Source organism: Anopheles gambiae, chromosome 2 (genome assembly GCF_943734735.2).
Source record: "Anopheles gambiae chromosome 2, idAnoGambNW_F1_1, whole genome shotgun sequence".
Lineage (NCBI taxonomy): Eukaryota > Metazoa > Arthropoda > Insecta > Diptera > Culicidae > Anopheles > Anopheles gambiae.
Window position 1 is genome coordinate 100858937 of NC_064601.1, and position 26468 is coordinate 100885404.

A 26468-nucleotide genomic window follows, 5' to 3' on the forward strand; every position below is an offset into this window, starting at 1 on the left:
CAACTGGGCAGAGAAACCGATCTTTTTGCCTTTGCTACCCCTCCGGCTTTCTTTTCGTGTTTTGCTTCCACTGTCGGGGCTTAAACCGCAAAGGTTGCAAATCGTTTGGTATGGTAAGGGCAGTAGGGGGGGGGGGGGGGGGGGGGCAAAGAACGGACTTAAACAGGTGACCAATCCACCAATACATCGATGCGAATCGATAACGCTCGGTATCAAACGAGCCAGAGCCCAGTCTTCGCCTAGAGCGGAGCAGGATTCTTTCATTGGAGTTGACGTGTGCCCGTAATCAATTGGGTTGCAATTGCTCGACCGAGGTTTACCATAATCACTCGCTGTTGATTTACAGATTAGTTCGGTGGCTAAAAGTTTGATAAAACGTAGCGAAAATTAATATACGTGAAAACAAATTTCAATGTCTCAGCAGATTATGTGGACGGCATAAGGTATAGTCGTTTAAATTTACACAGGGACCGTCATGGCCTTGTCATGGATCACCATTTGCAAGACTGACTTGATCATTCTTCTATCATTCTCATCATTCTTCATATATATTTATTAGTATGTCTTTAATGATTTCTGTGCCAAACAAGAATGTTTGTTGGCCAAACACAATACTACCATAAAACATTCATTATTTAATTTGGTAAACCTGATCCAAATGCCTTATTTTTCAGTTTCATGTACAAAAGATTACATTGCAAAAAGTGAAGAAACAAAACCAACCAATTTCAGATGTTGCTTTGATATAAAATGCTTCCTCTTTCCAATTTTAGTCGTTTTGCTCAAAGAAACGCGATTTACCATAAGCTGGACGAAATACGCCTTTCGTTATGCAATGCTAAACTGAAACTGACTGCAATACTGCAGTAACAGCCATTGGTTCACGCCCGGAGGTATGCAATTTGTAATGAAAACAGCACTGTGGGTTAAATTCAATGTGATTCTACAAATTTTTGATTGTTTTCATTAAAAACATCAATATTTTATGTAAAATCCCACCAAAGCCGCCAAATACGGCCAAAGCAAGCTTATGAAATTATTTCTTTTTTATGCAAGTACCGTAAAACCAATACAAAACGGTAATTATAGAGCTTTTCGTCATATTTTCACCAAGATTGGTTTTGAAATAGAAACAGTATTGTTTAATTTATCTGCATGATTGTCTCCATTATATAGTCTGTAAAACAAACCTTTATTTGTTTCTGGAAGGAATCAAAGTATACCAAAATGTTTGATGTTCGTTTACATTTATTCACTTATTTATGCACGTATGGACATATCGGCTAGTATAACAATAAGGTTTGATTGGCGTTTTTTGCCTACAGCTGTTGGCCTGATGTTGATGTTAGTTCCTCACTTCATGCTTAACTTACGATTATAATCTGATGTGCCGTGTGGTATCTTCCAGGGACCAGGGAGTGAGAGTGGCCAACATCGGTACAGCAGGGTGTATATTTGAATGCTAACAGCAATCGTTGTATATTCAGACCTTGCTTTAGAGCTGAACGATTAGGGCTTGGCGTTCGCATTAACCTCTCCTATGGTTGCTTCTCTTCCGCTACATTTACCATCTCACTAGTCAACAATCTTTCACCGCATCAAACGTTAACAAACAACAATAAAGATTCCTTTCCTGGTTTGTGTACAACTTGGACCCATTCGCGTGGCAAATACCAGATTCAAAAATGTATAAATTTTGTGTATACGTCCGAGTAGTAAAACAGTGTGTTTGTGTAGATAGATATCGATGCGTTTTTTCACTTACATTTACACAGATTTTTTTTGCTTGATTTTTGTAACATGCCTTACACCTGTATGGGCTAAAATTTATTATCATTTGTAATATTGCGAGGGATCAGCGATCGTAATCGTGTCCACTGCGTTTCATAGAGTGACAGAGAGAGCGATACTAGCTTCTAAATTTATTGTCCTTCTTTTTACGAAAGGTTTGGACACAACAAATTATGCGCCCGCGCGGCACACGGATAGACATTGATAACAACGATGAGTATGAGTAAAATTTGCTTTCCTGTGGGGCTTCAAAATGTAAAAACACTGATGATGCGGATCAGTTACCTCCGTACGATCAAAAACCATAAAAGGTACGCTAACATCTTCAAAACCTGGCAGCTAAAAATCGAGTATATCGAGTGTACGATTTCCCTAAACGGATTTCCCTAAACGAGTTGCACGAAGGCCAAAAGTTTACCCTTCGCCATTCGCAATTAATACTCCTTCCGTACGTCGTCGTCGTGGGGTTCATCGATCATCGCCGGTGGCGTTAGTGCTGGGGTCGGCTGGGATCGATGCAGAATGTGGGCTCACTTGTTGTTGCAGAGCGTCAGGAACTCTTCGCGCGTTTTCGGATCGTCCCGGAAGACGCCCAGCATGGTCGAGGTGACCGTTTTGCTGTTGATCTTCTGCACGCCGCGCATCACCATGCACATGTGCCTGTGTGGAATTTAAGATCAGTAAAGATCGTCAGTAAAGGGTCAGTAAAGATCGTTTGAAACAGGGTACAGCAAGGCATCGACGGGCATACTTACACTCCCTCGATGATGACGGCAACGCCGGCTGGCTGTACTGCCTGGGTGACGGCAACGGCAATCTGTTTCGTCAGCCGCTCCTGCACCTGAAGACGGCGTGAGAAGATCTCCACAATTCTGTGACAAAGATTTGATAGTTGTGTTAGCAATTTTTGATCATGGTTTCGACGCTGTTTCGTCCCAACATACCTGGCCAGCTTGCTCAGCCCGAGAATCTTCTTGCAGGGCAAGTAACCGATCGAGACTTTACCGTAGAACGGCACCAGGTGGTGCTCGCACATGGAGAACATTTCGATGTCCTTCACCACGACCATTTCGTCGTGATCCTCGTCGAAAACGGCACCGTTCAAGGCCTCTGGGGGATGGAAAAACATGAAAGCGAAGATAAGATACGTTACTTTCAACTGACAAAGTGAAGACATAACTATGAACATTCCTCTCAAACTTGTTCAAGATTTAAAGCTACTCAAAACTCTGGTCGAATTGAATCACAGAAGACCCAGAAGACAACAAACATCTTCTAATAATTACATACTTCTAATGCTACAGAGTGATTACAGCAGTTTCAGTGGAGCCTAATTTCCTATGACTTCATGAATCTCAACCATATCTCCAGCTCTTTGTTGAAGCTAAAAATAGAAATAAAATACCCAGTGAAAGGAAATGGAAGACACACAAAAAACTCAATTTCGGGTGCGAAAATGAATACATTTCCTTTGCCATCTTCCTTTTTTCCATTTTGCTTACAATCAAAGCACTTGAAGTAGGACTACCAGTCGAAAGAAGTACCTCTCATCTAGTACAGAGTGCGAATGTTGGACAAATAAAAAGGCTCCAAATCAAACATCACCTCACCATTCAACTAACCAAGCCGAATGCAACAAGAGAATCCCTTAAACCAGCTTCCTGAATCGCTGAATGGGTTTGAACCAATACAAATACAAGCAAAAAAAGACGGCTCTCCCGCTTTTCCCATTCTTTCGTACCATCCGTAACAAACGCTCGTCTCATATCCGGCCGCTCGGGTGAAACCGACGACGAATAGTAAAGGCACAAAACGGAGTTCGAGGAAAGGCGCAAAGCTGTAGGCAAGTTGGAAAAATCATCCTGCCACGGTCGATCTGCTAAGGCAGGGAGGCTTTTCCCCCTTTTTTGTGAGTGTGTCCTACTTTACTTCTGAAGCAGGAAAACGCATCTTGAATGGATTGGCAAAAGAGGGTGGTTTCGTGAGCACAGGATTGACCGAGTCGAGCGCGTATTTTTCGGGTGGGTTAGTACCGTACGTCCTACCGGAAAGGGAGGAGACATTTCAGTAGAAGAATGTGTTACATGTACCATAATGGAAGCGAGGAAAAGCGTGGGAATGATGAAAAGGCAAACCGGGTAGCGTTCGCAAACGAATCGAGACACGTCCTGCTACGTGCTTATACGCTTTATCGTTCAATTTTTGCGCACCCCGTTCCCCGTTTCCTTTTTCACTGGTGGATTGGGGAAAGAAAACTCATCATCAGCACGCGAAACGTAACGCGGAAACGTACTTAAGGAAAGGTTGGCAAAAGGTCGCTTTGTGCGATGAGGTTTGATTGATGCAGTGTGCTTTTGAGGTGAGTTTTCAAACCATTCTCTTTTACGGGCGTTTATACGCGTTACATGTAGTTGAATTTTAAAGTAGATATTTTAATAACGGTTTGGGATGTTGTTGATGCTAGATCATCACCGCCTGCCATAAGCTTACTGCTAAGGACCTAAGGATCACCTGTGTGATCTATAAGCCTGCAAAGTCGGTAGCATCTGCAAAACTGTCCTGCTTCATAGTTGTCCAATTATTGGTCAAGAGAGCAACTATTTGCTGTATGTCTAGTATAATTTCCTTTTCAATTTTTCTCTAAATTGTACTAGAAAAGCTAAAGATATGGTTAGACATGTTTTGGGTATATTTTGGTCGTGTTGTCGTAGAACTAGAGCCTTGCGTTATTAGTTCACTTTGGCCAAGAGAAGAGAATTAATTAATCAGTTCCTCTTATTATCAGTACCCAAAGATACTTAGGTAGCATTTCTATTGGGATTGTTTAAGTAAATATCATCACAATATATATTTTTTAACACCTTTCGTGAAGTCGATGGGAAATCAAAGTTACTGTTCATAATATAAACGACATTTTCAGTAGTAGAAATCCAATAAAGCTACGGGGAAAACTATTATGGGCTATTTTTAAAACAATCGTAAATCTATTCTACTTGCTACTCTTCGTAGACCATCGTTGTCCGTCGAATGCATCGAAGCATAAGCGTTATTAGATTAGAAGCGAACTCGTCCTTCTAACAGTTGTAGCTACAACAAAGGATATTGTTCCTTAGAGTGCATTTACTGCACTTTGCACAACACTTTCACAATCGCTGCATCGCGTTGTCTGTCGTGTTTGCTCACTCCTCATACACACAAGGATCTCCTCTTTCCCTGTAACCTCTTCGACTGCTGTACAATGTCAGCTTGAAGCTGCAGCTTGAGCATCGCTTAGAGCGCCATTGTCTTGACTTGGCCCCGGCCAACCCAGGGAGAGAAGGTAAATATAGTTTCATAAATGTGATCTCATGCTCTCTCTCTCGTTCAGAGTTTCCGACCGAAGGAAATCACTGCACTGCCTATGTCCTGTGGCGGTACCGTACAAGTTGGAGGTCCGTTTTTATGTGTTTCAAACTGTTTTGTGAGTCCAATGGTGGACTTGATGCTGGTGTTCCCTTCGGATCGTAGCAAGCAGGAAGCAAAAACAGAACATGAACAGAAAATCATAAAGTGAACGGAAAGGAGAGCAGCACAATAGTACACATACAGACTTGACACACACACACATACACATAGGACGTAAGTAAACGCTTCTACCGAGAACGCCACGAACAAAGGCACACTTTTCGCAGTGGAAGGAAGGAAGTTAGTGGCGATGAAAACGAAGATTTAATTTCATTTGCACAAGTCGCCTAGTACGGCGGTGGTGATGGTGGTGCTGGGCTAGAGTGGATGCAGTTCTAGCCACTCGGAACAGGAAAAGTTGCCCGGGAGCATAGCAAATAGTGTATGGCTGGATGGTGCCGGCACCCATCATCTATGAGGCAGCCGAGTAGTAATGGTCGTAGTGAAAGGGACATGGTTTGGGAGTTGGAGAGTTTAAGTGAATAATAAATACGAAATGTTTAAGTGTCGCTCACAGGCACCCGGATTGTGTGTGCGGTGTATGAGGGAAAGGAAGAAGGGTGCGCTCCGTTGTGTCACTGTCTTGCTCTGGACGATTTTTGCAAAGATCACGAGTCTCACAAAAGTCAGGCAGGTTTTACTTGGCGTTTGGTTTTGTGTTCCCTCTTTTACAGCCCTTGGAAACTTTCATGAGCAACAGCAAGCTTAAGAGATACCGATTATGCTGCTCAGTGCTGGTGCGGCACACACTGTAGGTTAGTAGCGAGCGTAAGCTACAGGGAGGTGTTGTAAAAAGGACAATTTTATGCACCGTCAGCTGTAGATGACACATATTAAACTTGTTCTTACGCAGGCAGATTTGGGTGGAGATTAACACGGGTTTGTGTAATGTACTCCTAAAGAAAATGGGAGGTTCAAAGTCCGGCGGGCTTTAAATATTTGCACAAGTTATGCAAGTAGTCGATGAAGTGAGGGTTGTTTGATCAAATTTTCTTATGAGCTATCATGGTTTTGAATTTGAATATGAAGGATTTGTCTGGTTCAATAGTATTGGGTTTGGAATATAGATTTGGGAAATAACATTAAATTGCGTTCAAATTTTAGATAATAACTCTGTTGCGATGACGTGTATTAGAGCTTTAAGTATGAAATATTTGATCTACTTTACTTTTTCAAAACAACTTTAAACTTAAATGTATAAGTTAAATCCTTTTTAAGGAAATAAACCTCAATTCGTCAACTTGCATTCTACCATTACTGTTGAATTTATAGTACATTTTATCATTTAATTGAGTTAACCATCCCATTGAAATCGGACCAATGTGACTGTAATCATGCAGGGTGCGTTAAGATACCATCGTCTTCCGCTCCCCCAAAATTTCATGCTAAATCAATTCCATTCATCCTGCCGATACATGCTGGGTCGCTCTCATATCGTACCGTTTCGTGTTCTATTTACACACCCTTTCACTACATGAACAGCAGCGCTTCAAGCGTTTATTGTCCCTTCCGACTGAAGAGCCTGGCGACGACGACGATTGTTGGTTTATTTGCTGAGCAAAAAGGGTAAAACAACCGAAGCGAAGGGCGGTTTGCATCATGATGACGACGCAGGGCTGTCATCACGCTTTGATCCATTTTCAAGCGAAGCCCCCCTTCCCGAAGTAAAGGACACTTCGATGGGAGCCAAGTGGTAATATGGAAGAATGAGGAACAGGGCTTTAGATGATAAGAGACCGACGCACCGACCCGCATATTATGCTGCTCCGTCTCGAGTTTCATCGCTATTTGAACAAGTGAAAGGAATCGCAAAACGCAAACGGAAGGATGATGGCTCTGTCAACTCTCGGTCTTTTCGGTATCGTCGCTTTTGGGTACGATGGGCACTTGCGAACGCAACACTTGCTAGCCACTCTTCAGGGTGTCATCGGTACACGGTACCAAGCGTGATGTTTGGGCGTTTACTTTACCATATCTTCATGCAAGGTATCTCTTGAACCGTTTCGTTACTCGCGTCAATAACCGGGCGCATCAACACGCGATGTTGTGCCAGGTGCGTTAATGGGATCGCGGTGTTGGTGGTGGTTTTTGCGGTCCAACAGACATTAACACTTACCTTCCAAGCTCTGATCGTAGCCCTTGGTAAAGAAGAGCATTGCCTTGGCGGCCCGTTCCGGAGTCTTCAGCAGGCCCTGACGTTCCGGATCTTCGCCCAGGCTCGACAGCAGCATCCGGTAGGACTTGGACATCAGCGGCAACAGGTCCTCCCGGGTCGATGGTTTGTGGTCGAGTTCCAGATCGTGGTGAAAGGTACATTTTTCGTGTCCTGTAATGAAGTATAGCAAAAGGTGTTTTTTAATCATTAGATTGGGATTTGAAGCAGAATTACGCGAATAAATTCACAAGATACACTGGCATGCAAAAAGGCATTAACAAAAGGGTAGGCAATGGAGCAAAGAGCACTCTTTGGAGAGCTAATTAACATAGTTTTACAGTCAATAGGTAAATCTGAATGTCCTGGATTACATAGAATGGCGTTGTGTTTGACTACCCACAGGATCAGAAAACAGAGTGTAGTGGAATTGTACATCACCTGATATGCTATATCTTTTCACACCGTTTTGACAAAAGTAGGGTGGTTTTTGGGGGGAGAACAACATCCGAGCTCAAGTCTCACAACCGGTTTACACGGTTAAATTATTCATTACAAGCGCCGGTGTTGCGTTGCGTTTGACAACGTCATTTGCATCGTAATAGAGGCAAAACAGTCAAAGCGCCGGAGACGCTGAAAATCCCCATCGTTGTCGAGTCATCCGATGTTGTTGGAAAATCCCCATCGAATGCTCTGCGAACGTGTAGAGCTGCAGTTCGGGAAGTGCACCTGATGCCGAGCACTCACCGCTTTACACCTGGTCGCCCTGTATGTGCTGCTGCGCAGCAAGGCAACAACGAGCGGACGTTTGTATTTGCATACTTTACGATGGAAATGCTGGTGGTGGGTTATGGGAGGACACAAGAGCGAGGAGCGCAAACGAAACATTGATAACAGAGCGCTCGAGGAGGTGGAGCAGGTAGTTATAACTTTATGCATCGGTTTCATTACCATAATCGCGAGCTTAACAGGTGTCACAGCGTAAGCGAAATGATGAGCATGTCACAAAGTCGACCCATATCGATCTCGGGAATATTGAAGACCGGAGGTACAGGAGTGCTTCCAGAGTTATATTCGAATGAGTGCATCATTTCTAGCTTAAATCCTTTTGTAATTGACGCAATTAAAATTCCAATAAAATAATCATTTTCGAGTTAAATTCTTCCCATTCGTTATACATTCTAACACTTCTTTGATTTCTAATTAATGCTTTTTTGTTCATGCCTTCCTCACAAAAACAACATAAACACGGGAAGTGACGAACCGCGTAAACATGCCCTTATCAGGCTGGCCTGCAGCAGCTTGGTCGGGAATGTTCATTCACACGGTGTGGCGCTTGAGTTTTTGATTATCAGCAGCCTAGCTGTCGGGCAAACACATTCGGTTGCCATGTCTTACGACAACCAATAGGAGGCAAGTAAATCGAAAAAAGCGTTCATTGTGTTTGTGAAAGTAAGCACTCCGTTGTAAGTAATGGCTTCAATGAACCTGTTACTTTTTGTGAGCGTGGATTTTGTTTATTATCAATCAGATTTTCACACTACAAATGGTGCGTCGATTAAGACGTCAAAAGATGACGGACATCTTCCTCGTGGGTTTGATGCGATAAAAGGGATAATTGCGTTAGGCATCTTCGGTATGACCAGCAGCAGAAATAAGGAATAGAAACCTTCAACCCTAGCTGGTGATGAATGCAAACCGTACAAGTGAGAGTTTATTGTTTACGGAAGTGTGCTTCAAAACCAGCCTGCTTCAAGGTAATCATTTTCGTTTTTACTGTTAACCGCGTGACTGGCCACTCCAATTCACAGCCAGTATACCCGGATCGAAACTCCAAAACCTGTCCCAAAAGGCAGAACTACACGGCGTTGCCTTTCCGTTCACGCCGTGCCAAAGACCTTGAGCTCAAAGTTGAGTACAAAGTCTGGGACAGGCTGGGACCGACCAGATTAGAATGGAATCGAACTTGGTCCGCTTGGTGCTGTGCTTATAATCCATCACCCGTCAATCCTGTTCTGAGTGCGCACGTCAGATTATCTTCACGGAGTGGACAGAAAGCAACAAAAAAAAACACACACAACGAGGAGCACCATTTGTCAGAATGAGAATAATTGCCGCGAGATAGACCTGCTAGGAAGGTAATGCTGTTCGGGCGTTGTTAGCGTTGGCGGCTGGCGGATAAGAAGGTTTGGGTTTGCGCCATACCGTGCTGCCCATGGAACATTCAATCACAAACCGGAGGCATTAAGGCGTAAAATAAAACAAATATATAAGAAGCAAAACAAGCAAACACCATGATGATAATGCGTGAACAAAATGAAGTTGCACCGAGAAACGACTGCATGCAACAGGTTGCAACTAAAGAAAAAGGCGCCTCGCGTCGTTCTACAGCCACACAACTATATACAAGGTACGCTATGAAGAGAGGGGTAGCGAAGCAGCTCAAATCAAAAACAACTTTACACAGACACACCGATCATTAAAAACGATTGGCCATGAGAGCAACGAAAAAAAAAGGCCACACCGAAACACTGCAGCTTGCGCGACGGTCGTGTTCCGCTCAGAACGCGACCACTTGACAAGTCGCCTTCCTCCCCCCCCCTCCCCCTATACCTGGCGTCATGATGGCCCTCGGTGTGGTGTTAAGCGGGGGTGCACTGTTAGGGTTAGTGGTAGTAGTTGCACCGATGCTGCCTCCCGCCCCACTGCCTGCCTCACCTGACAAACTGATCGTACGGATCGGCGTCGGTCGGGCCCGGTTGAGACCGCCGGCGATCGCTGCTGGGGCGCCATTTTCACCACCACCACCAACGCTGTTGTTGTTGGCCGCCTCACCGTTCTCACCACCGGCGGACGATGGGGGAAGTGCTGCACCCGCTCCAGCGCCACCCGCCGCGTACCCATTCTCGTCGCCCTCGGTCATCTCGCTCTCGGTCCGGCGGATGCTGCTCGAGCGGCGCCTGTTAGCGAACGGGCCGTACCCGCCGTTCAGGCTCCCGGTGGACCCGTTCCCGTTGGCCGCACCGAAGCTGATCGAGTTCGAGCGGGTCGGGAAGTTGGTGTCGTCGATCTCTTGGTTCAGCTCGTCCGCATCGTCCGAAATTTCGAACTTGCTCATCGTGACCAAAGATCAACACGGCGCAGTAAAACAGCAGTTGCAACAGCAGCAGTAATGCAGCGAGCGGCGAGAACAGCACCAGTGCCGAAAGGTGGACAGTCTCAGGAACATGCACTAGAAATGGCTCAAACACTGTGGAAGGATAGGGCACAGAGAGAGACACACACACGCGCGCACACACAAACAACAGGAAGAAGGACGATGGCGGCTACAGATGATGGTGTCACTGACCAGCAGTGGCAAAAAAGGGTAGGACACGCACACACGACACGACAAAACCGAGCGAGATCCGATTGTGAACGCCGTCGGAACGCAACTAAAACGAGACCCTGGCGGTCGAAGCAACAGGCTCCCGCGGTGCGAGATGAGAAGCTCCGCGTGAAGGGCGCCGCCAGGGCGTGAGAATGGTGAGCGTGAGGCTCGGTCACTACCGTGAGCTGTTAGGAGGGAGCTTTGCGTGAGAGAGTTGTGCGGTGTGTTGTTGGGCTGAGGGACAATGTTAAAGCTCATTGCTTGAGGACTATGGGTTTGCAGGGACCAAAGGGTTCCTGTTTTTTTTTAAATAAATTGTTAAAATTCTTTGCCATAGTTGGCATTTGTTTGTGTTTTTAATCGAAATGTGAAAGCCTTTTCAATCAATCTCTAAAAAAATATATAATTATATTCAACTTATTAAAAAAAATTGAAACTTAAAATAGTCTACACAAAATTGCGTTTTTGATTACAAATATATTTCTTTTCTTTAGTTGCCCATACAAAATTGCATTTTATACTTAATCTTATACAATAAGACAGGCTCATAATAATAAACTAAATTAATCAATAAATAAATAAATAAATAAATAAATAAATATATAAATAAATACTTATATAAATGAACAAGTGAACCGTGAATCATTCCGTTATATCAAAAAAATTAAAAGAAAATTTAAAAAAACTTTTGAATGTTTTTTAATACTTATTTACTAAATTACTAAATGACGAAGTAATTTACTCTTAGTTTTGAAGTGAATGTTAAAAAGGCTTAAACATGTTTTACATATGCTTATGCACTGTTAAAAAGATCTATATAAAAGCTTTGTTTTGTAAATGTTGTAGATGTAAAAAAGTTTGAGTTGTAGATATAAAGTCTTTGTGATGGCTGATCATTGTTAAGGTTACTTTTTTGCGAAATTAATTAAGATATTTCTGTTAATTGAATTTAAAAACATCAAACATAACAATGGAATTAAACTTTCAACTTAACTTTTCTTAAAGAATCTAAAAAAAAATAAAAAAAGTATTGAAAAAAAGACAAAAGCATTACTTGAAACAGTTAAATATTGATTACTCTTTCAAACAGTTGTTCTACAAGCGAGCGTGGCTTGGTGAGAGGAATGAGCTTGTTCTAGCGTCCCCACCGAATCCTTTTCTCACATTTACTAGCTCTCTCTCCCAGGTCAAAACAATTCTCTCACTATCACATGCCTTCCTCTCCTAGAGCGCTCAAGTTCGAATGATAAACTGTCGATGGTTGGGGATTATTTGTTTTTGCTATACTATAGAGAGAACCGTGAAGGAATTGTTCATTACACTGATTTTTCTGGACTTTTTTTTCTATTGACTTTAATGTACATGGCGTCGATTTGAGATACGATGACCAGCTGGGAATGAGAGATGGCGTGCGAGCTTGGAAACAGACTGTAAAAACACTGAAAGGAAGCAACCGTTGCTATGACGAGCGTGTTTTGACTGCCTAGTTGACAGTTATCAGCACGTAACATAGTTTTGTAGCCGTTTAATCCATTTTAAGTGTTTGTTGTGAGATGTATTTAGCAAACCTTTTAAAAACACAATAATTTAATTGCTCTGCTGATTAAATCATCCTTACAAAAGCAACAGGACGACGCTTGATAACGCTACCCTGCAAGAGAAGTTTACTTCTCGCTGTACCAAAACAACAACTTGTTGCTCACGGCATGGCACTGTCATTTGTAGCAGCACACTTTGTGTTAGAAGCACTGTGTGGGCTGTGCTGTGGTACCAAATGCCGAACGCAAGCGTTTACATGCCCTCCCCGTCATCCGCTTATCGTCCCGCCCGCCCTCCTCCGCCTCGGTTGGACCGGTTTTCGGAGTAGAAAATGAAATCACAATTTCAAATGCAAGCAACCACGTGTTGTACCACTCTGTTGCTGGGGGGACGCGTTTGCGTGGACGAATAATCAGCATTGTCGACGGTTTGTGGTTTGAAGGATTCGAAGTATTTACCTTCAATCCATGGAGGGGCCCTCGTACAGAAATCGGACACAGATGTGCCCGGCGTACGTGGCAGGAGAGAGGAGCGATGGGAGGGTGTAATCATTTTTAATCGCCTGCCGCTCTCGACTTAACACCACCCGTCGCCCAACCCAACTCGCCCTTCGCTCGTGTGGTTTTGTGTGCGTTCGATCGGAACGCCAACGGTCACCGGCGGGCAGTTGTTGGATGATGGTTTGTGACGAATTCGCAGGCATCGTTTATAAACTGGTGACCGTTTGGAGCGATTTTTTCTGGTCTAGTTGCGTTTCAATAGCTTTTTTTCATTTTCACTTGGTACCAATAGACCAGGGCAAGGACATATTTTAGTACAGGCCGGTGTTAAGTGTTAAAGTCTAGCAGCGACAGGAAGGAAGCATGAACCTTCCCTCAAGCGGAGATACGGATGACTGCCTGTTTGACAGTGTGCGGTGGCAAGTAGTACACTTTCATGCAATCTTCCAATTTCAAGGTTGATTTCCGTGCGTGCAAACCGTTGAGGTTTGTACAATGACATGATGAAGGAGTGAAGAAATTCACCCACCGATAAAACACAGCAAATCTAAACAGCGATCTGCTCTTTGTGTCGCTCTGTGTTCGCAGAAATCGATAACGCGCCGTTCTGTGCGAGAGAACGATGGCCGCTGGACTTTACGATGTGTGATTTGAGTAGCTATCTGGTGAATTACAGTGATTTCTTCCTGCCTTTTACTGACTCTACTCATCCTGGCTCTCTCATTCTGGTGAATACGGGTGAGATTGCAGACACGCGTTTACAATGAGCAAGAGATTTCGAGAGGCTGTCAGCATCAGGCAACGAGTATTATATGAGTAGCAGATACGCATCCTGTGACAGGATTTAAAGAGATTTTTGTGAAGGAGTTAGGGAGCAAGGGATAAGAGTTGGAACTGCGTTGTTCCAGAAATAGCTCTATCGAGTTATTTTGATCACGTTTAAAGTAAGCTGACGTAGGGAGGTACGTTACATATCGTGTTTTGAGCATAGAATTTCATGCTTTTAACATTCCTTCCAGCTTATTCTGGAAGTATTCCTTCTAGAGCCTTAATTTGAAATATTTGTTCAACTGTGTTCTTATTATATAAAAAAAGGTCTCTAACATATTAAAGGAATGCTTGTCGGATCGAATTTATTTTGTTACTTACAAGAATTGAAAACAGAATTTCGTTACAATTTATATCCGCTTTCATCTCAGTTAATAACATCGTTATCAACGTCCCTAAGAATAACAATACATATTCTTGAATTCGTTAAAAACATTGCCCGAAGATGAAAGAACACAAAAAGCGAAACCGCTCATCAGCAAACTGAATTCTAATTCGTGTTTTGGCAATTTATCGTTTTTCGGTTTCGTTTTAGAAAAAGAAAAAACCTACGCTTGTTTAAGTCTATACCCATAAATTTGTAACCGTTGCTGGGGAAATCTTCTGCGATCCCAGATTATGGGTCCCAACGCTCTGCCACCGGAGACGCGTAGGCATTACGTTAATTGAATAATTCTCGGTAAAGACTACATGGGAGTAATGGTCTTAGCGAACCTGTTCGTTGTAGCACTGGCATAACATTTCAGTGGAAAGAAACACAAATTCTCATCTATTTCATTTTTTGCACACTAAATTAAATTGAAAAGAAATGAAGAGTCATCTTCGGGGGGATTTTTGGTTTCGACCGATAGCAGCCGGCAGGAAATTCCCAACACATTCCCATACGATCTACGACCACTGCGTACGGGTGTGGTGCCTTTTCAAAGCGAACGAAGTCGGGGATTTTCTTGCCCAGCGTGCCTTCAGTGTCGCCTTCAAACTGTTGCGAAATCGAGTGATTCAACAAACCGGCTCTGCCCCTGCGGTAGTCCCCTCAACCGAACCGTATAAAACCGTACGCTACAGTATTTTAGAATGGCACTGCGAAACAGGTCAACACACCGGGAGAAGATAGAACAAGAAGAATAAATCAACGCGGAGCCTCCTCTCTTCTCCCCTCTGCACCATCTTAAAAGCTTTCACACATCGAACGCCGACATGAGTCATTACGCGTGCGAGGCTCTAGAACGTACAGGTGGTGCACTGTACGCAAGCGTCGTCACCCGAAAGCAGGCCAAGGTCAAGACGTTCGCCAACTTCCGGCAGGCGCCTCTCGAAGTGGTGGCCCGTGCGTGCGGAACGAGTTTCTAGGCCTGCCGGCCGGACGGGCAATGCGAAACTTGTTGCAGAACTGGTGCATGTAGTGTGTGCAAAAAAGAATGGAATAAAAACAAAATCAAAAAAACACTTATAGAGTCGGAGATCGGAAGTTTGCTGGCACAAGATCAAGCTTGAAGCAAATCCCCATGGGCGGCGGGCATCGTTGCTACTGAACAGTTGCAAAAAATGCTCACATTTAACAGAGTAGAGTTTATCATATTTTAATAATTCATCAGCATCAGTAGCAGTGTCTCAGTAGAATCAGCTGAGAGTGGCACGCTGTTGTGCTGAATGTCTCTCTAATTGCCTAGCCGATGTGCGTTGTTCAGCTAGGAAGAATTGCTACCGGATTGTTGTGTTGGAAGTTATATAAGATCACCCGGTGTGCATGCCTGGGAAGGAGTGGGACGTTGCCAATCGATTTAATGACATCCCTTTGTCCGGGGTGTGCGAGATGCCCTTTCGAGCCTCAGTTCCACCGGGGAAGTTAAGCGAACACGATGCCTACCTTGATTGTTGTTTGTGTCGCTACCATTCTCCAGCTCCGACTTGCTGCAGGTGCATTTGACCGACTGTTTCTTGGAGGAAGCGCACCCATTGGAGGTGGTACCGTTCGTACCATTGCTGAGCCCGTTGTGCCCGGCGTACCCGTTGCTGGTGCCGTTGGTGTGCTTTTCCAGCTCGCTCACCGTGCCGTTGCCATTGCTCACATGCTGATGACCGTTAACCTGAACTTCCTTCATGGCGAGGCGAGTGTCTTTGTTAGCGCTAGTTATCACAATAGTCACAAGGTAATAATACTGATAGTAATACTAGAGATGGTGAAGATACTGCACACGTAACACACGCTTCACTACTTTTTTTGGTTTTGACACCTACAGCGCCCTCTGTGTGATCTCCAAACTCTCCCGGCTTGCAAATGGCAACAAAAACCTAATTAAACCAAAGTGCACACAGTTCGTGAAATCCCTGAAAGTCTGTCAGGGTCACGATCACACACACACACAACAGCACAAACAGTGAAGAAGCGAAAAACAGGCGATCTTGGCGCGTGCGCGACGTCGGGACAGCAGGCACAACGAGACGACGAACTGTTCGCGGCGGCGTACGGTTTGGAACTGAGCCTGCCCGAAACCGATCGTCCAAACGAGATCGTTTGCCATGTGTCTGTGTGTGTGTGTGTGTGTGCACGAGACTCCGGCTAACCTCAGAACTACCCTTATTCTAGTCTCCTTCCATGTCCCTCCTCTATAAACCCTCCGGACAAGCGATCAGGTGTTTGCGGCGTTGTGCGCATACAATTTTGCGCGTTCCGGCGTCCTTTCGTTGCCTCTCCGCGTCCCTCCCTCTGTAATAAGTTGCCGGTTCGGTGGCTGGTGGGGAGAGGTCGTCCAACTAGCCGGGTGAGCAGCAGTAGCAGTAGTAGATCGGCCCCTCTCAGGCGAAGGCATTGCGTGACTGACTCGTGGACCCGAACACACTACGATGACCTACGCCAATCTCCTCCAGCATTAAAGCGGATCTTGTGAGTGCGAAGGAGATAGAGAGAAAAGAGGGGCAAGCAGCAGAAAAGAAGGGAACTGGGCTTGAGTACATCTGATAAAGCACTGAGTACAGTGGGGCTGTGTCCGGTAGCGAGACCGTATATGCCAGCAGACGATTGTAGTACCGCTTTGGCTTAGAATTGTCATCTCTAGGTCTTGCCTGAAAGGTCTCACAACCCTTGCAACTACTAAACGCTTGTACGAGTAGTAAGCGAAGGAGAAAGAACATCATTTTACTGTTCCCTCCGTCTATCACCACCTTCCTTTCGAAAGCTTTTTGTTGCCTGGCTATAATTGCCGCTTCTATTGGAGCTTTTACCAGTAAGCGGCAGTGCATTTGTGTGCTAGTGTATGCGGCCATGGATAGTTGCGGCTCGCGTGTCTGCCAAACGGGTTTGGGAGATCGTGAGGGCTGTCCGCACCGGAGAACCGATTGACGACTGATTGATTGCTTCGAGGCGAAATTTGTGCTGCGACACTCTAGGGTGTTTCTCGTGCTGTTGCTTGTGCTTGTTCGCGTGTGCGCACGTGTGTGTGTGTGTGCAGAGGTGAGTGAGAGGGACCACCTTGAAATGTTGTCGCTGCCGAACATGGGAAAGGTTTCGCCTTTTTCGTGTGTGCCTCTTTCGCCTCCCTTTTCGTGGACGCGGGGACGCGAATCTCTGGACCTTGGGGGGATTTGATCTTGGCCTCGGTCAAGAACGGGGTCAACGCCGCGAAACTACAGTAGCCTTTGGTCGGGGCTGCGCAAAACAAGATAAAGCTGGGTCCACTCCAAAAAGCCAAGCAAGTTCACAACACGTCCCACAGTCCCTTGGGTGTCGCCAGGCTTTGGGGCTGGACTAGGGAAAGGGTAAACATTCGTCTTCGGTCTCGCGAGGTTTCGGTTTGATTTCCTGGCTCGCTCGAGCACATGAAAAGGTCTAGAAAGAGTTTGAACCACGGTTTTCGCTGGTTAAACGCGGTCAAAGTCATACCGTGTAAGGCTTGCTGGTGAATCATGCAGGTTATAGCTTTGAATGTTTTAGCAGCAATTATTTCAAAAAGCTATGCCTCATAAATTTTGATTGCAGTTTAATCAATTGTATTTTAATTGTCTGTTTTTTTTCTGTTGCAGTGGTACCTGTTTTTCTGTTGCACTGTATATGCAGTGGTATTTGTTGGATTCAAGTTAGATAAGTTGTAGTATTGAATTTATTTTATATTTATATTTTCATATAATAAATAGGCTTTGTCGAGATTTGTAATATCGATCATTTTTGTGATATCTTTCACACTATCTTATCATGTCAATAAACTAAAGATTTTTATTTTTTACTCTCGTTTATCTTGTATTAAAACCGAAAAATTGGCTCTGTGTATTCATGTATTTTTTATATTTAACTTGTTTTTATTTCCTAAAGAGGCTTCTTCGTATTGATGTCATAAATTTTTATTTATTAATTTCAATGATGATAACTGATCATTTCAAATTATACAATAATGTTTGTTTCATTAAACAAAAATGTTTAACCATTGTTCCCCACAATCTTTAATGACACTTTGCAAAAACGTGCCTACAACACAAATCAATGGAAATTTACCGAACTTTCTATCGATAGACACCAGTTCCTACCGAAACCTCAAACGTCCGGCTGATTATTCCATACGTGAACTGAAGACTACGTGTGTGCCTTAAAAGCGCTCGCAGCCATGCCTTGAGGTCTACCGTTTTTGCCCAATCAGGTTCAAGGTTAAGGTCGTTATCAAGCCTTACGCTCGGGGGCTTCTTGTGCATTCGCCCCCGTCGACCAGACCAGACGACCGGCTGATTTCAGGGTTGCTCAGGTGGAACGGAAGCACCGGCCTGCCAGCTGGCCGCAGCTCTGTACACGGCTGGCGAGACGGAAGGTGCTTCCTTTGGTGGTGCTGTTCGAACTTGAGCCAGCTTGTTAACACATGTTTGGCAAACTTGTCCGGTACTGGTCGTGCATAGGGGCTTACCCGTTCAAGAAAGAGTGATGGCTAGTGTTAGGTAATGCTGTTGGAGTTGTTTCCTTGTCTTTAAACGACATCAACTTACAGGATGTTATTGGCATTTGTTTTGAGAAGTGTTTTATTCCTCAGAACAATTTTATTTGAAAAAGTTATAAATAATCCATACATTGTATAACTTTATCTTTATTTTTACAAATTTCGTCTTATTTAGTTTAAAATATCACAAGAAGAAGCATATTCTACGGCGTTTAACTTGTTTTTGTCTCAAGCTCCTTTATATTCGTATCTGCACTGAATCTAATTGGAGTTGATGTTCGCAGCTAACGACTCGGTCCAAGAACTTGGGCCTGTTTTGGGGCCCGCCAGCAGATAAAATTCCGATGGGGCAACATCCTGGTGCGGTTGCATCATTCCGCTTAGAGCGGGCTGCTTACAAAGTTCGCACATTCTTTGTGCGTTCTGTGTCCCACGCCGCATAGAAGCACCCTTCACTAATCGGTACAATTGTGGAGAGAAGCCTTTTTGGCTTACGAAATTGAAAACACTGGTGGTGAAATTGCAATGGCTTTTACTAATTAATTATCTTTTTTTTTCCTTGAAAGGATTGCCTCGCCACTGTAGCAAGCCATTCGTTGACTAAATTGAGTCAAAATTTTGCACATGTTTCGCCCATGAACTGTCAATCACGACGGTATTAAAATAGATCTTGATTAACCTTTTCAAATTGCAGGTCAAGAAGCAAACCTCCTCCCTAAAGAGCAGGAGAGGTTCGTTCCACCAAGCGTGTCCGTAGCTAACCGCACCGGGCCGGTACCGATTGCAATCGGAGTTTTAACGGTGGAATGAGCGACGGCATAGCATGCCGGTCGAGACTCGTGGCAAAAAGCCGCTTCCGTAATGTAAAAAAAGTCGTAACGATTCGTTAGCTTCGGCACAGACGGCATATGCCCTTCGAGGCGGCCCAATGCAATTCCCCCATTTGGAAGGGGAGAGCCCCCCCTCCAAGTGTTCAAACCAAAGTTTGATGATTGAGTGTTGAGTGCAGACTGACCTAACCTTGCGGCCGTGATCCAGTGGCCGAATTCTTGTGACTAGGTTTTGTGATGTAAAGTGTCGCTCGACGTCACCAGTGTCCTCCAAGAGATACATTTGTGCAGATTTTTTCTCTCTCTTCTGTATGGTTTGTTCTGCTTCAACTGGTCTAGGATTAAGGTTATTTGCTGGTAAGAGATTGACCGTAAGTTGTGTGTGTAAAAAACGAGTATCTTGCAGGTATCTAAGGAGCTATGATATGATTTACTTTAATTTCTGAATTGAGTTGCTATTCGTTCGAAATTTGGTCTAGCTTACAGGCTTATTCTGTGCTGTTGTATATTTGATTCGCATCTAAATCATGTAAAAAATAATTATAAGCAATAAATGTAATAAGAATTTCCAACCATCGTCCAATAGTAAAGCTGTTTAACTTGTTTCGCTCCATTCTTCAGATATTTTCCATTAAAAACAGTGCAATCTGTTGACAAGAAAGGCGAGCAATGTTTTTAACTAATTTCCATCAAATCATTACTTTTACTTTGTTCTACTCGATGGAATAAAATAATATTCCGGATTAAAATAGCCCATCAAGATGCAAACTTTCTGATCACTTGCCTATCAAAAAAACAAACCAAAAATCTCCTATTCCGCCCGAAGTCATTCACTTGGCATTTAGGTTGGCATCTCATTGTAAACTCCCTCCCTACAACAAAAAATAAGTTTACAGACGCGGTTTTTTGCATTTTTGTTACACCCTGTGTTGTTGCTCTGGTGCCGTGCCAACAGTGAGCTTGGGCTTGGAGCTTATGCTATCCTTTATTTCATCTACGAGAAACAACGACGAAGAAATCTATTGCGGGCAAAGCCAAAACATTCCTGGAATAGGTGAAAGAGGATAAAGTTTTCTTCAGTTTTTTTCGTCAGCTTTTGCTTATTAATCTTAAACATCTTCCCACACAAAGCGCGTCTGCGTTTTGGGCAAATTGAAGAAAAGGCGTGTGCACTCCGGGACTACGTGATCAGCGGGCGCGCACATTTGCGTTAAAGGTCTTATGAATAATTTCATTTTAATTGGAAAAGTGATTTTCATTTTTATCTCCGCCACGTTCGGTGACGCAAAATGTGTAAGCTTTTATCAATCTTTACCCCTCGGGGTGTGGTGGAAAGGGGGGGAGGGAAAAAATATTGTTTCAGTCGCTTTCCTCTCGTCCCGGCACGGGAAAAGAAACAACCAAATGTTAACGATTTATAGCAACACAACCACACGTACGGAAAAGTGTTTTCATAAAGACATTTACCATTCGCGCAGTGCCGCAGCGGCGACGACGACGATGATGAACAAGAGGATTAAGGGGATAAAGTGATAAAGCGCCTGGAGACTCAACCAGCACTAATAACCACCATCCGATGGGTGGTTTACTTTCGCCCGGGTTAATGATGTTCGACGACACTTTTCTTACGTGCTCTGCCATTCTAGCACCTAGACGTCTAGGGAAAATGAGCAAGTAAAACCGAGCAACAAGGTTTCAACCGGTTCATTTATAACCGAGTGAAAAGGAGGACCGTCACTGTGTACTGCATCTTTACATCTGACAGCTCCGTTGAAGTCCCTTCCCTTTTTTTTCGGTCCGTGAATGGAAGCATAATGAAGCTGGCTGGGGATCGAAGCTCTCTCGACCCATTGATCGCACCCAGATCGGGGGCCCAAAAAGGGATACACGATAGCGCCTGAAAAGAAGGAGTAAACATCTCGAAACCCGTCCGTGTGCGCTTCGATGGATGGCGTCAGGGTTGATGTACCTCGTTCACCCCCCGAACAGCTCGTCGTCCGGTAATCCGTTTACTGCCGTCGTCATTTCCATTCATCCGGTGAATCCACTTCCCGTGACACAGTGCCGGGGGGGGGGGGGGGGGGGGGGGTTTCGAGGGAGCCGCTGCTCGTTACAAGTTTTTCCATTCAAACTTTCCCATTTTCTCGGAGAGGAAATAAGATGACGAATTATGAACGATCGATGGTGATGGCGGTGGAACATACAGTGTTTCGTCTTGATGGTGTCAACTCCTTGTATTGAAGCCTGTTTTTTTTCGTAGGTTGTAGTTTGTTGTTCTTGCTGCTATTTTCATAGTGCCAGTAACAGTTCCTGGAATTGTTAAGAAGTGTCTCGCCATAATGAGGTGCTAGGTATCACAGAAAAAAAAATCTTTAGCGTGAACTGTTGTGCTCGGCATTGCATAACTTTAGGCGCTGATTTGACGCGAACGGTTTCAAGACCGAAACCTTTCAAAGAGTCTTTTCCACCAGCATTTTACGTTGCGATAGAATAGCTTATTTTTATCGGTAGACCATTCCATCCCTTCCTTACGCCGTGTAGCTTTAATCGGTTGCTATAAATGTCTCATTCAATAATACAGCAGCGGGAGGCAATTTATTTTCTACACGAGCAAACCCTGCGTTACAATCCATTTCGCAGGATGGTAACTTAATCATCTGCTACCTACTCTGCGCTGCGCTGTTTCAATGGTGGCTCAATCGTGTGCACTGGAAGCTGCTACAAACCTCAATCCCCCCGTTTACGAATGGAAATTCTCCACTGTACACGTAACGTCGCAGCAGACACACACCCCCACACCACATCTGTCCTGAACGATATCATCATTAGCTTCAGCTTCATCATGATCAACAGTAAAGATGGGTTGGCAGGACTGAAACTACCCAGGAATGGAAAATAAGAAGGGTCTTTGTATGAGGGTGGGGCGAAGGAAAAATGGATAAATGATAAATTGCTTTTTCTTCTCGATGTGCTAGCTCAAAATTGTATATAAATCACTTCTTGCGCTCGGTGCACATCTTCACACATTCGCACACCACGCCGTCGGAAGGTTCACATGCGTTCGTGTCTAAGTATTTGTTCATAAAATGGTTCTCTTCGCACGGGGAATTAAATTGATCGATCAAGACATCAATTAAAGCATTTGGATGAGTTACAGAGCTGTGTTAGAGTGTGTGGGAATTTATGGGAATTCGTGGTAAAAATGTTTAAGATGACGTTGTGTTACAACCTCAATTGGAACTCACTTGGGATGTTCAGACGGCATAGTTTGTAATGGAAAATTGCCTCCATGTGGAATTACGCTTCGTTGGAAATTAAGTTATCTCTCACGTCACTCTATTTCGTACACAAAACTCGTTGCTGACGCATTTCAAGTTTTGCTGAAATCTAAAATGTCAGCACACTATCTTGTTTCATGCTAAGCTTTTGGCAATTTGCATAAAACAGGCGTAACAACTAGGAATGCAGCCTACGTATATGAATGAAATCTCAGATGATTTGCTTTTAATACAATCAGCCACTGGGCAAGCAACTTCAGAGAATTAGAGTCAAATTGTGCAATACTGTCTGAAAGTAGCGTCAATTTGGAACGTTATCATACACTTTTGATGGGGTTGATACAACTTTATTGCCCTCAAAAAGCTAATTTCATAGAAATAGTTAAATGAATTAATTCAGGATTTAAAAAAAAATGATTCTCTCCTTATTCCTGGAAGTCAGCCATGTCGATAGAAACTCGGCATACTTTTACATACATTATGGAAAAGGACTCGCAAGCCTCCGCAGTCAGTCGAGCCTGGTTGTAAATAAAACGCATGACCATTCGATTACCTTCCCGGGAAGCGCTTGGATTAGGTTAGGATTTGTACGATTCATCGTAAATAATCGACATATTCATCAATCAATCTAAACCCCCCAAGGCAAAGCCCGAAAACTTCCTTTATCTGCTTGAGGCAGAGATAGGGTCTGTTTCTTACGCATCGAATTGATTTGGGATCCTATAAAATCGGATACATTGATCCGATGCCACCTGAGAAATGGTGCTTGATACGGCGCAAAACCTGTAAAGGAACCTTCGGTATTTATTTCTCTCCGATGTGGCCGAAAGTCAATACGGCCCATCATTGCAGTGCCTTGTATCACGCAAATCATCTCTTAAAGAGAATCAATGCCGACGCTATCGGTAGGATGAGCTTTAATCGAATGTTCTCTTTAAGAGTACCTTCGTGCTGCCTAAACGGGAGACGCTTGGTTCGTCTTTCGCCAAGCTCCCCGAGGTACAGAAATGATTATTGATTGAATACCTAGCGCGGAACCCGAAAACCATGGTAATTCAGAACCTAGTACACCACATCTGCCGGCGAATCGGGCTCCCGCCGTCCTTTCCATCTCATTGACTTCATCGTATGTGCTTCGTGCTTAAAGCTGGTATCGTTAGGCTTTTCCTTCCTGCGGACGGTGCGCATTAAAACTGCCCCAAGACAATCAATAGCAATCGGGGCGGGCGATAAAGCGTCCTCAGTTGGTGCGGATGAAAATACATAAATAAGCAGAGGAGGAAGCACAAAACCACCGGATCCACCTTTTGTACCAACACACAGAGACACCATTACATATACAAACACACGATGCAAGAGAGAACGACTTCTTTGTGAGGATGTGCCGCTGTGTGTCACTACTAATGTATGATTTTCTTGAGTCATTTCGTTTGCGCTCGCGCTATCCCCCACGGGCGGAGCAAAGTGAAAGAATCTCTCGTCTCATTGCCTCATGCCTAAATTATGCTATCCCAATCGCTGGAGCGTATATGCATGCACCAACACATGTAGCAACACATCCGGCCTGCTGCTGGCTGGTGTAAGCCATTAACGACGTCCTGCTTACGAGCGACAGCAAACGGCTGGAACGTGATCAACATTTATTTTGCTCCTCATTGCTATTCCGCGTCTATCTCTTGGCGCTTGGTGGGAGGGAGCGGTGGTGGTAACATTCTTTTCTTCGAAAAGTGAACGGAGACGAGCCTTCTTTTGGTACACTGTGTGAGTGTGTGTATGTGTAGGGCAAAGAGAGATCGATTGTACCTTGTGAAGCCAATTACTACCGTCATGTTAGCGAAAGTTAGTTGTTGCCTTTGAATTGTGCACTAGCATATTATAAATTAAGGCCTGACTAATCCGTTATGCTCCACTTAAATAACTCAGAATGTGGGCTTTGTTTAACGTAAATTTGGTTTTGTTTTTTCTGATTAAAAACCTTATAATATTTGATATTTCTCCTGTAATTGTGCTTACAGGTGACATATTCAATTGCTATGTCAAAATGTGATTGTAAAATATTTAATTGTGATGAAACATATGACAAAAAAGGATATTTTTTTCAAAAATAAAATGGATTGGTCTCCATTATAACAGATCATAATTAAGCAATACGGCAAAGCCGTCCCTCCTGAATAAATAAAATAAAAATAACAAATCATGTCAAAATCAGATTGCATACATTTAGGCGCAAAGCAAGATTAAGCAATAGTATTTAAAAAAAAGTAAATTTTCTACTCCTTGGTCGTTTTATTAAATTCTATAATTATAAAATGTTTGTTATAAATATAACACACATTATGTAACAGTTATATATTATATAACTTACATTATATTACTGCGATGTGCAAAGTATTTTCTAAATGTAAAAGGTTTTTCTAAGATTCAAAGAGTCTTTTCTAATGAAAGAACCACAATAAACTTGTTTTCAATGACATTTTTAAGTAAAACCACACGTCTGATGGCTCTTGTGCCCCCGGCTACCGTATATTTGTGTTTTCGTGTCTACGAAAAGCCTCCACCGCCGGATGGTGATCGACGTCAGAAAGGTTTCGTTAATCTTCACCGCTTTTTATTAGCTTGTGCCTCTCGCTTCCCCCGTTTTTCCGGACTCGCACACTGTTTCTCGGAATTCCCTTGCATCGTCACGGCCTAGAACTAGACCAGACCGTGGGGGACCGTGTGCGACTAGAAGCGAGCCGAAAGGATGCGGTAGATGATTTTATTCGGTTCGTTCTAGTTTCGCTTACCTTTTTCGTCCTGTATATCTGCACCCAGAGGCCATGTTACGAAGCGCAAAAGTTCAAGGACATTTGGCGTATCTAGATGGACGACCGGGGCATTCGGATTATCGCTCTTCCTGTTTTCAAAATGACTATCACTTCACTCTCTTTTTCACTGTTTTGGCGGTTGTGGAACGCAGCATCCACCTCACAAAAAAAATGTTTTTGTGTTGATGAGAAAGAACAAGAGAAATCAGTAGAAGCGGCTGCTATTGTCTGCGGAGGGAGCTGTGAATGTGTGTTCGGCACGCATTCGTTACTTTGAGGAGTGACTTAATGTTCTTACGCAAGCCCAAAAGACGGGCTTTGCGAATGTGTTTTCGAATCCCGAGGAAAAGTGTGTACGGCGCGGGCGACGCATAACCATATTGTTTCAGACTTTGTGATTCTTTGTAGACATTCCACGGGCATGAGAGCGAGGCTGGCTTCGAGGACATTCGCTCAAGGTGATGAATCTTTCCGTTTTGAATGAACGATCTTTCCAAGCGGGTGACGCGCGCGACCTGTCGGTCGGCTGCGGTCGTTTATTTTCATTCCACAAGCAGCAAGTAAGGACAGGAGGGGAAGGTTGAGAGCCGTGTCACGGTTGTGGTGTGGTTCTAGCGAGCTGCCTTCGTCTCGCTTGCCACGTTTCGCCCAGCTCCGCTGACGCTTTTGGAACTCCTTCAGAGCAATTACCTTCATCATGTTCCTCCCAATTCCATTTCATTCGCCTGCCATGTCAATGGCCCCGTTCGGAATGCTATTGGTATTGGAGAGGGGGGGGAGAGCGGTTGGGCGGATGAAACGAACGATGGTTTAGCACACATACGATGGGCACGCATGGGGCAGGGGGTGGATGGAGTAGCTAAAGCTGTCATCAAGTCACGGCGTAACGAGATGAATGTGTTTTCATTTCCACGAAGCACGAAGCCGCCCATGCGACCAGGATGAAGGGACGAAAACGAAAAATGGATATGCTGGAGGAAATGCCGCTGTGGGTGGGTGGAGTGATGTCTACC

General features: G+C 44.0%; 1 protein-coding gene across 3 annotated transcripts; it reads right to left on the bottom strand.

Annotated features, from left to right (window-relative positions):
• Window positions 1-1230: 1230 nt before the first annotated feature.
• LOC1277049 (GTP cyclohydrolase 1) lies at window positions 1231-16438 on the bottom strand. Of its 3 annotated transcripts, none has more exons than XM_001688817.2 (5): window positions 15492-16438; window positions 7352-7561; window positions 2736-2901; window positions 2547-2663; window positions 1231-2451 (listed from the first exon to the last, which is right to left on the bottom strand). In XM_001688817.2, the coding sequence occupies exons 1-5, from the start codon at window positions 15724-15726 to the stop codon at window positions 2322-2324; spliced, it is 858 nt and encodes a 285-aa protein (XP_001688869.1). In that variant the 5' UTR covers window positions 15727-16438; the 3' UTR covers window positions 1231-2321. The 3 variants fall into 3 exon arrangements, with proteins under 3 accessions (XP_001688869.1, XP_316477.4, XP_061498580.1); XM_316477.5 differs by lacking the exon at window positions 15492-16438 and adding an exon at window positions 10106-10955; XM_061642596.1 differs by lacking the exon at window positions 15492-16438 and adding an exon at window positions 10001-10838.
• Window positions 16439-26468: the final 10030 nt, after the last annotated feature.

Coding starts and splice junctions, on each gene's coding strand:
- LOC1277049 (XM_061642596.1), bottom strand. CDS start 10,505: ATGAGCAAGTTCGAAATTTCGGACGATGCGGACGAGCTGAACCAAGAG. Junction 2,902..7,351: donor CTACGATCAGAGCTTGGAAG/GTAAGTGTTAAT, acceptor TCCATCCCCCAG/AGGCCTTGAACGGTGCCGTT. Junction 2,664..2,735: donor GGGCTGAGCAAGCTGGCCAG/GTATGTTGGGAC, acceptor TCTTTGTCACAG/AATTGTGGAGATCTTCTCAC.